Source organism: Chenopodium quinoa, unplaced genomic scaffold, assembly GCF_001683475.1.
Source record: "Chenopodium quinoa cultivar QQ74 unplaced genomic scaffold, ASM168347v1, whole genome shotgun sequence".
Lineage (NCBI taxonomy): Eukaryota > Viridiplantae > Streptophyta > Magnoliopsida > Caryophyllales > Amaranthaceae > Chenopodium > Chenopodium quinoa.
The window spans coordinates 5,566,126-5,576,915 of record NW_018744693.1 but is presented as its reverse complement, the minus strand read 5'-3'; the positions used below and the strand labels follow the sequence as shown (position 1 = coordinate 5,576,915).

General features: G+C 34.7%; 1 protein-coding gene across 1 annotated transcript; it reads left to right on the top strand.

Annotated features, from left to right (window-relative positions):
* Window positions 1-3,879: 3,879 nt before the first annotated feature.
* Window positions 3,880-10,479, top strand: LOC110702658 (acetyl-coenzyme A synthetase, chloroplastic/glyoxysomal-like). The gene is made up of 18 exons (XM_021880406.1): window positions 3,880-4,803; window positions 5,317-5,460; window positions 5,556-5,711; window positions 5,816-5,938; window positions 6,073-6,241; window positions 6,917-6,999; window positions 7,230-7,331; window positions 7,437-7,525; window positions 7,680-7,770; window positions 7,893-8,006; window positions 8,099-8,175; window positions 8,258-8,336; window positions 8,448-8,516; window positions 8,631-8,806; window positions 8,941-8,997; window positions 9,105-9,195; window positions 9,317-9,415; window positions 9,844-10,479. The coding sequence occupies exons 1-18, from the start codon at window positions 4,474-4,476 to the stop codon at window positions 10,027-10,029; spliced, it is 2,235 nt and encodes a 744-aa protein (XP_021736098.1). The 5' UTR covers window positions 3,880-4,473; the 3' UTR covers window positions 10,030-10,479.
* Window positions 10,480-10,790: the final 311 nt, after the last annotated feature.

Below are 10,790 nucleotides of genomic sequence, written 5' to 3'. Positions count from 1 at the left end.
TCACAGTGGGGTTCAAACTAAGGGGATTAACGCTTGAAAATCTGAAGCGAGGCGTTTTAGGTGGTAGCAAATGTGAAAATTTCCTTAATTTTTTTCCCAATTGAAAAATATGAACGTTAATGAAGATAATCGAAGATATGTATTAGGGTTTCCAAAAAGTATCCATTATAGTGGGCCCCATTAACAGTTTCAATAACGGAGTACTGTTTCTGGTGGTGATTTTATAATTTAATTTTATTAGATGGTGTTATAATAAAAAATCGAAAAAAGGTGGTGGTATAGTCCATTTTTTTCAAAAAATGTGGTGTTATTTTCAAAAATTTCCTTAATAATATCATGTGTTGCCATTAAGAAATGTTTGATCAAATAATGATCATCAATTTCTTTTATTCACGACCTCCAGAAGAAGGCGTAACCGCATAAGTTTAGCTTTTAAAGTAACTTTATTCAAATAGAGGTTTGGAATGATATAGAGATAAATCCATACATGGTAAAATGAAGACAATTTATATGTTCATGTGAAGACTTGAAGATGCAAATTCAAATTAGGAGGGTTGAAGAGCAAGGAATGATATTCTACTACATATGAGAAGACTCCTAACCATATTGGATTCATTGCAGCACTAGATAATCTCATGTTATCTATTCATCAGGGGGAGAAAATACGCGCTGCACTCTTTTTCCCTTAACAGTGGTTTTGTCCCACATTAGGTTTTCCTGGTAAGGTTTTCAATGAGACAACATCCCGAGCATGTTACGAAGAGTATTGTACTCTTTTTCCTTCATTACGTTTTTCCTAATAAGGTTTTAACAAGGCACACTCTTCGATAACGGACATCCAAGGGGGAGTGTTATGAAATATTATGTGGATATCCATTATCCTCCTTCATCATTCCGGAATATTCTGATTAGGGTTTATTGTTATCTAAGTAAACCCTAATTATATTGTATATATATATATATATATATATATATATATATATATATATATATATATATATATATATATATATCCTCACTATATGGCATAATGTAGACTAATCTATTTTTTTCCCAATTTCTCTTCTATTCCCCTTTATTTTATAACATTATTGTAATACTAATAATATCAGTGAACAACTGATAGTTTGATTGGCTAAATTGTAATCCCTCCATTTATATATTATATATCTATTAAGAGTAGTCAATCTGCGCGGGTGTTCAAGTCAAATTAAAATCGGGTCAAATCTAGTCATGAGTCTAGCTCAATACGGGTCAATCTAGGATAGACCTATATTGGGTTTACGTTCAAGTAAAGACAAGTTTGATTAATTTCTGGCTATGCTTGGCTGTTTACCCTTTCAGCTACATGTCAAGTTTGATTCAAGTCAAATTTTGGACAAATTCAATTTCAAATTTTGGTTGTATCGAATTGTTTTGGGTTAGGGCTGAGAATCCCTGACATGACCCGACCCGATAACTCGACTCAAAGTTACTGAGAGAAACCCGAACCCGACCCGATTTGACCCAAATTTCATATTTCATAATAATATTAAGTTTTACACTATTTTTTTTATAGTTTCTAAGCATAACCGAAAATCGACCCGAAATTTGAACCAAACCCGACCCGCTGACCCGAATTGTAACCCAAAGTAATTTGGGTGACATACGATGGAAATTAAATTTAGATTTGGGTTAGGTTTGGGTCGAATTGTCATCAAGTTGGGTCCTTATTGGTTTCGGGTCAAGTTCAAGATGGATTAATATCAATCCGCTCAAGTTGAACTTATATAATACACCTTCAACTATTCGATTAAGCGTAATTACAATTATACTATTAAGGGCATGTTCTGTTCAGGTTAATTTTAATTCATTTCCGTTCAGTTCCTAATTTCCTTCTCTCAATTCAATTCTATTCAGTTTAACCCCAATCATTTCAGTTCAATTGTTTTCAGTAAATCGGAACTGACCCTAAATCAATATAATTGCAAACAAGAGGTATATGACACGAATAAAATGAATCAACAACTATTTCACCAAATGCCACTGAGTACTTAAAAAATTCACCAAATGCCATCAAGGTTTTCAAAATTCACCAAATGCCATCGAGCTTTTAACAAATTCACCAAATTCCATTAATGACTAACAACCGTTAATTTCGTTAGTCATTAAGATTAAATATTTACACGTGTCATACTATGATTGATTCATTTTAATTATTTATTTTAATTAATAAAAATAATATTATTTTTCTTCATTTTCATGGAAAAATTGCTCGGGCATAGTTTTGGGGATCATTTTGATCCTTTATGGAAACAAATTAAACTCGAAAGCGACAAAAAGATAACGTAAATGCTCCGTTTAATGTGTTGAAAAATATTTCGATTAGCGTGTCGTTACATTATAACCATCAATTGATCGAGTAAGGTTTTGAGGGTTATTTTGACCCTTTATGGGCACAAATTAAGCTCAGAATTGACAAAAAAATAACGTAAATGCTCCGTTTTGTGTGTTAAAAAATATTTCGATTAGCGTGTCGTTATTTTTTAACCATCGAAATTGATCGGGTAAGGTTTTGGGAGTCATTTTGATTCTTTATGGGAACAAATTAAGCTCAGAATTGACTAAAAATAACATATATGCCCCATTTTGTATGTCGATATCGTAATTTTTTTCGGAAAAAAATGCAAAACGGGGTATGTATTTTTTTTTTGCCAATTCCGAGTTTAATTTGTATCCATAAAGGGTCAAAATGACCCCAAAAACCTTACCCGAACAATATTCGTCACGAAAATCGAAAAAAAATATTATTTTTATTCATTAAAATAAATAATTAGGGTTTTTCTACCTTATAACCCTCCAACTTTTCGTTTTCTACGATGTGCCCCCTCTTTTTGAGAAATCTACACTGTAACCTTAAACTATATTTAGCTTCTATACGGTAACCTTGCCGTTAACAAATTCCGTTAGTTATATTTTTTTTATCGATTTGCGTGTTATAAATGGTTCCGTTAAAGGTTTTAGGGGGTATTTTATCCCTAAAGGATCCAAATTGAGCTCAGATTTCACAAAAAATGACACAAATGTCTTGTTTTGCATATTAAATACGTAAACACGCAAATCAAGACTTTTTAATATGCAAAACGAAGCATTTGTGTTATTATTTTGCTAAATCTGAGCTCAATTTGATTCCTTTAGAACAAAAATACCCCCCAAAACCTTCAACGGAACCATTTTCAACATGCAAATTGATAAAAAAATATTATAAAATGGTGAGTAGGCCCCACTAACGGAATTTGTTCACGACAAGGTTACCATATAGAAACTAAATGTATTTTAAGGTTACAGTGTAGATTTCTCAAAAAGGTAGGGCACATCGTAGAAAATGGAAAATTGGAGGGTTAAAATGTAGAAAAACCCAAATAATTATTTTGTATTAATTTTTAAAAGCAATGACATTTGTTGAAATAATTTTCCAAAGTAATGACATTTGGTGAAATAAGAATTGCATTAACGGAAAACTAATGTCCATATACTTTTAGTGGCATGAGGTGTCATTGTATTGTTTGTCAGTGACATTTGGTGAATTATGAAAACTTTAATGACATTTGGTGAATTTTGTAAGTACTCAGTGCCATTTGCTGAAATAGTGGATAAATCAATATGCTATTAAGCCACCGCCAATAACGCATTTATTTCGAAACGTGGGGAGTTTTAATCTAAATCCCACGAATAACCAAGTCACCTACCAACCTGGTGTCCATACTATTGGCAAAGATAACAAAAATATAAGGGCCACCCCACCCCATAAGTCTACCCAATCCGTGGGGTCCAAAAATCCAACTTATTTTTGATGTAAACCATGCAATAAACTTGTGTTCTATCTTTCGTTCTTCTGCCTAAAAAACTCTCACCTCACCCATTTTGGCCATATACATACCTTAACTTATCATTGGCATTGCTTATCAACTTCTTTCATCATCTTCCTCAATCTACCATTTTCATATTCAAAACACAACTTCCACCATTTTTTCCCCATTTTTTCAATCTTCAACTTTCCTCCATAGTCAACTCAACACCCTCATTTCCATTTTTCTACGTTTGTGTACGGTATCATTTATTTTACTTTTCAACCTTCAATTTTTCATTTTCCCTTAAACCATCATTATTAAATTAAACCATAATTAATACACAACAAAACCCTATTTCTAAACCACCCAACTTGTCATAAAAATCAATTAATTAACCTCATAACATCTAAACTTTTTATCATCTAGTCCATAAAAAAAATACCCCTGAAAATGATATGTATTTAATTTAATCTCTCAAAGTTTTAGATCCCACTTTCATGGTTTCAATTATCTTATTCATTAGTATTATATAAGCAGGCCACCATATATTATACATCAAATAATTATTTATTTTAATTGTAAGTCAAATAAATTTTCTTACTCTTTCCAAAGAAAACACCCAAACACACCCTCGTGAGAAACGATGCAGTCTCTCTCCTCTCCTTACAGTAGTAGTCGTGCGTTATTATATAGTAGCAGTAGTAGTACCCAACTACCCAAACAGAATAATATAAAAAAGAATCACTATTTTTGCGATCTGGGAATTTTTTTTAACGAAAAGGGTCGCCGGAAAATGACTACGGAAAATCATCTCCGGCATGTTCAATCTTTGCCTGTTTTTCCTTCTGGTGCTGGGAATATTCCGCGTTTGAATGCTGTTATTCTTGGTGAAGCTTTGGCTTCTGAAGAAAATGACTTTGTTTTTCCTAGTCCGGAATTCTCTCGCAATGCTCATGTTTCTTCTCCTTCTGAGGTGTTTTTTGTTCTTTTCTGGGGTTTTTCTGTTTTGGGTGTTTGCTGAATTTAACGAGTTGGGGTGTTTTCTGTGTCGAGTTTGTCGTAAAGGGCAATGATGTAGACGGAATTTGATTCTGGTTGTCGTATTTAGGTTGATCATTCAAGGATATGTGTAATTTGATGATTAAGTTTTGGGAGTTGGGGTTTTTTTTATGTGTCGAAAGGATATGTAGACGGGTTTGATCCTGGTTCTCTTATTTTGATTGATCATTCATGTATATTGTAATTTGATGATTTAGATTAGGGAGTTGGGGTTTTGTGTCGAAATGGTAATGATGTAGACGGGGTTTGATCCTGGTCATTTCATTTTGATTGATCATTCAAATAAATTTGTAATTTGATGATTTGGTTTAGGGAGTTGAGTCGAGTTAGTCATAAAGGATATGAGATTTGATTATATTGATGGATCATTTGCTTGAATTTGGAATTTGACGATTATATTTTGGTTGTTTTTGTTTTATTTGTGAAGTATTCGGACATGTACAAGAGGTCAGTGGAGGATCCATCAGGGTTTTGGGGAGATATAGCTTCAGAATTTTATTGGAAACAGAAATGGGGAAAGGAAGTTTGCTCAGAGAATCTGGATGTGACAAAAGGAACTGTTAACATTGAGGTGAGTGATACTTACTTTATATTGATCACTCACTTCTCAGGATAATAGTGTGTGATTTAGTTTTGATTTTGTGAGCATTATTTTGAAATGGGCAGTGGTTCAAAGGTGGGATCACCAACATCTGCTACAATTGTTTGGATAGAAATGTTGAGAATGGAAATGGTGATAAAATTGCATTGTATTGGGAAGGAAATGATCTTGGTTTTGATGACAGTTTGACTTACAGTCAGCTCCTGGAGAAAGTTTGCCAGGTAATTGTGGGTGTTGTTTGTTTGTGTCTTTATTTAGTTTGGATCAAGTTCGATTCAAATGCAAAGGGAAATTTTCCAAAGGTTATTATGTTCTTTGTCAACAGCTTGCAAATTACTTGAAAGATGTTGGGGTTAAGAAGGGTGATGCTGTTATCATCTATCTGCCTATGCTCATGGAACTGCCAATTGCAATGCTTGCTTGTGCTCGAATCGGTGCAATCCACTCGGTACTACTCATTTTACCATTGTTTACGATGCTTGAATAGAATTAATTCAATGGGTTTTGACATTCTTCAGCCTAAACTAATCAATTGCTTGTGACTGCTACTTTCTTTTCAATTTTTTGGATGTATTTCTGTAGGTTGTCTTTGCTGGTTTCTCTTCAGAGTCACTTGCTCAAAGAATTGTAGATTGCAAGCCAAAGGTTGTCCTTACTTGCAATGCTGTCAAAAGAGGAGCAAAGGTAATCGGTCTCAAAGACATAGTAGATGCTGCTCTTGCTGAATCAACTAAGAACGGCGTTTCTGTAGGTATAGACTTGACTAAATAGTTTTTATGATACTACTGTGCTACTTTCAGTAATATTCTTCCACAGCACCTTCAATGTTATCTCGAAACTAAAAATAGATGTTCTGCTGCATTGATCTGTAAAAACAAAATTCAAGGTGCATCTGAATGGCCAAAATATTCTGTTCTTCATAGTTTGCTCCTCAGTTTACTGCAGATTTGATTTCACATCCTTGTCTATATGATGGAGTAATGTTGCAATACAACTCTTTCCTATTTGTTCTCTGGTTGCAGTTAGTAGCTTCAGCTCAGTGTATAAAATGGTCTATTCAAGCTTTGCTGGAATCATATGTGACATACCAACTCTGGTCCACAGAATTTAATCTGACTTTATGATAACCAATAAATTTATTTTCTAGTGGTGGCCTGATTTAATTGAATGAAAAGGATGGAATGTGTATGACTAATTGATTGATGTGTTACTCAATTATTTATTGTAATTTGTTTCTGTGTACTCAGTCTCTGATTATGTGAAAATTCCATTACTTTGCATGAAGTGTGATTGTTAAAGTAAAGACTGTTTATTGCAATTTTGTGTAATTCAAATGTAAATTTTGAGCTATGGTTTTTATTTTTGTGATTGAGCGCTGCATTTGTTAAACCATGCCTGATTTTCTGGTATTTTATCATTTGAGCAGATGTATGCCTAACATATGAAAACAAGTTAGCCGTTAGTAGAGAGAACACCAAATGGACGGAAGGAAGAGATATCTGGTGGCAGGTTGGTATGCTTTTCTTGTGGTGTACATATTTATGATATTATTCGACAGTGTCCTTAGCTATTCTGGCCTTCTGGGTCTGTGACATGCATGTAACAATTCAGCTGACAATTGCTGGAAGTTAAGTGCACCATCAGTGTAAATATAATTCTTGTGACCCGTTTCATTTCTGTATTTTTGTAAATTTGAGATGAATGTTATAAGGAAAATGAATTTTCTTTTCTCCCTCTAGGATGTTGTTCCAAAGTACCCCAGTACTTGTGATGTTGAATGGGTTGATGCAGAAGATCCACTATTTCTGCTTTATACTAGTGGAAGCACGGGAAAACCCAAGGTATTTGAGATTGTCATTGCTATGTAATCAATGCTTCTTTCTATTACAATCTATACTTATAAACATTACGCACACAAATTCTTAATGGTGCTTGATCATTTTTAGGGTGTCGTTCATACAACTGGAGGCTACATGGTATATACTGCCACAACATTTAAGTATACATTTGATTATAAGCCTTCAGATGTATACTGGTAAGGCAACCCTTTATTATTAATTAACAAGTGGTTATTTGTGTATCTTCATCATCATCTCATCATTATGCGTAACTATTTCATTCTGTATCAGATTGTGAGATCATTATTACATTTTTAAGATTTATAGCTTACTTTTCCTTGCATGTGATAGGTGCACTGCTGACTGTGGTTGGATTACTGGACACAGCTATGTAACATATGGCCCTTTGCTCAATGGAGCTTCCTGTATTGTTTTTGAAGGGGTAATAACCTGCCTCTTTGTTACTGAAATCTAATTTGAAAGTGATAAGAAAACTGCAAATACCTGTTTATTTACAGCTGAAGCATCTGATTGTTATTAAATGCCTGATTGATTGTCTTATAGGCTCCAACCTACCCAGATGCGGGTCGTTGCTGGGATATTGTTGATAAATACAAAGTGTCAATATTCTACACTGCCCCTACACTGGTCAGATCTCTCATGCGTGAGGGTACTGAGGTAAAGCCAACACAATTACTAGTTAGCCGACATAGTTATGAACATGAAACGTGTATACATATGAGTTTAATAATTGCGTGTCTAAATTGCAGCATGTTACTCGTTACTCACGCAAATCCTTAAGGGTTTTAGGAAGTGTGGGAGAGCCAATCAATCCTAGTGCATGGAGGTTCACCAACTCTGGCTCTTTCTGTTTGTTGATATCAATGATTAGATTTGCTCTTATTAACCTTGAGTGTGCATCCTTCCAGATGGTTCTTTAATGTTGTTGGAGATTCAAGGTGTCCTATATCTGACACTTGGTGGCAGACTGAAACTGGTGGCTTTATGGTGGGTAAATCACTTTTTCCCCTGCATTCCTATTTCCATTGCCCATTATTACTCATTATGGACTACAATTGGTATAGAGTGTAATATGTTGTCCACATTGATGCTTTGCAGATAACCCCTTTACCTGGTGCTTGGGCACAGAAGCCAGGTTCTGCCTCATATCCTTTCTTTGGAGTTCAGGTAATGCCTCCAAATATATATATTTGTTGTTATATTCATCTCAGCCTCATTATTCATACCGTAAATGATTTCATACTGACTTTAGCATCATTTTTTGCACCATTCTACTTCCAGCCTGTCATTGTAGACGAGAAGGGCAAAGAGTTAGAAGGTGAATGTAGCGGGTACTTATGTATAAAGCACTCATGGCCTTCAGCTTTCCGTACTCTATATGGTGATCATGAAAGATATGAAACCACATATTTCAAGCCATTCCCTGGTTATTATTTTACTGGGGATGGCTGTAGCAGGTAATTAATATCGTTACGTAAAATATTTCATCATACAAATAATTGCCGATGTGTATCAATTGACATTGGCATATTAAGTTAATGGATTTGGAATCCCACATTTGTTTGTTGAAGTCATTTCTTGTATTTCCCAGGGATAAAGATGGTTACTACTGGCTCACTGGAAGAGTGGACGATGTCATCAATGTCAGGTAACTCCTGATACCACATTGTTTAGTGATCAGTTTTATTCTAGAAAATGCGCAAGATTTTGAGGACCTTTTCTTGCACTTTTCATGGATGTTTGTATTTTGTACAGTGGTCACCGTATTGGAACTGCTGAAGTGGAATCTGCCCTAGTTTCACATCCTCAGTGTGCTGAGGCTGCTGTGGTTGGTGTTGAGCATGAGGTATAATGGGTCCTCCCACCTCATTTTTATGCAACACTGCTTTTGTATACTCGTGATTGCAAGTAATGCCACTATCCCATCCTTCATTGGAATCTTCATAAGTTTCTGTTGTCTTGTTCAGGTGAAAGGGCAGGGCATTTACGCATTTGTTACTTTGGTTGAGGGTGTTCCCTATAGTGAAGAGCTTCGCAAAAGCCTTGTCATGGCTGTCCGTAGTCAGGTTAGTTCCCCAATTTGTGTTTGCTTCTGCCAGAAACTGTGGCCAAATTATTCCAAGAATAATTGGCTTGATTCAATCAGTGACATATTTAGCATACACTTGTATAACTATGAAGAAATTTTGGTTGGCCCAATGTTTAAAATGTCAATTTTTTTTAATTCCTGTCAAATAAAAGATATCAGTATTATTTTGGTTGGCCCAATGTTTAAAATGTCAATTTTTTTAATTCCTGTCAAATAAAAGATGTCAGTATTATACTCACTTATACATTCAGGATTCAAAAGTTAAAACATTTGGTGCGAATTTATTTAGTTCTATGTTCCATCACTACATGCATATTTGGTGCGAATTTGTTTATTTCTATGTTCCACCGCTACGTGCATACTATAATTTTGGATTAATCAATTGGACCCCTTCAATAATTTCAGATTGGAGCATTTGCTGCCCCAGATAAGATTCACTGGGCACCTGGACTCCCCAAAACAAGAAGTGGAAAGATAATGAGGAGGATTTTGAGAAAGATTGCTTCAAGGCAACTTGATGAGCTTGGAGACACCAGCACTCTTGCAGAACCAGTTGTTGTAGAACAGCTTATTGCCCTTGCTGACAAATAGAACATTCAAATTTAGAGTTATTTCAGTGAATTTTTAAATGGTGGCTCCGTTTTGGCGCTTTCTCACAGTAAAATTCAAATTCTTTTGGGCTGAAGGTTTAGAAGTTCTTGCTATCAATCTGCTTTGCAGATTATTGCTGGATTTGTTGTTGTGATGCTGTCATTCTTATAGCCTTTTGTACCATAGCCGTTGTTCCATTATGATCTAATAGGGGAGTGATTCAATTTTTTCGGTACACATTTTTGTGCGGAAATTTTTTTATTACCAATTACAGTTTAGTAATAAAGCTAGTCCTGTAAGGCTTGCATCTTTTTTGCAATTATTGAGAACGATTGTAATTGATCCTTCTATGTTTGTGCTGTGAAATGTGAGGGTAAACAAATTTCATCATTTGATGATATTTACAATTATTTTGTTTTTCAGTATTTAATTGATACAAAGTTATGGAAATTATGTTTGCTGCGCTTTGTGCTAAGATCATGTAATCAGGATTATCCATCCAATTCCCAGGACTTACTTCTGTCATCTATCCTTCTAGACACCATCTTTTATTGCCAGGTTAATTCATTTCCATATTGACTTTTTTTTTTTTTTTTTTTTTTTTTTTTTTTTTTTTTTTTTGTGACAAAGGTCTACTCAAAACAAACAACCTAAAACAAGTAACTAACTGAACCACACACACTACGACTACAATAAGTAACAAAACCCCAAGAAGGGCCAATGCGAGCATGCTTCTCACAAGCGAAGTTGTCGGACTCCAG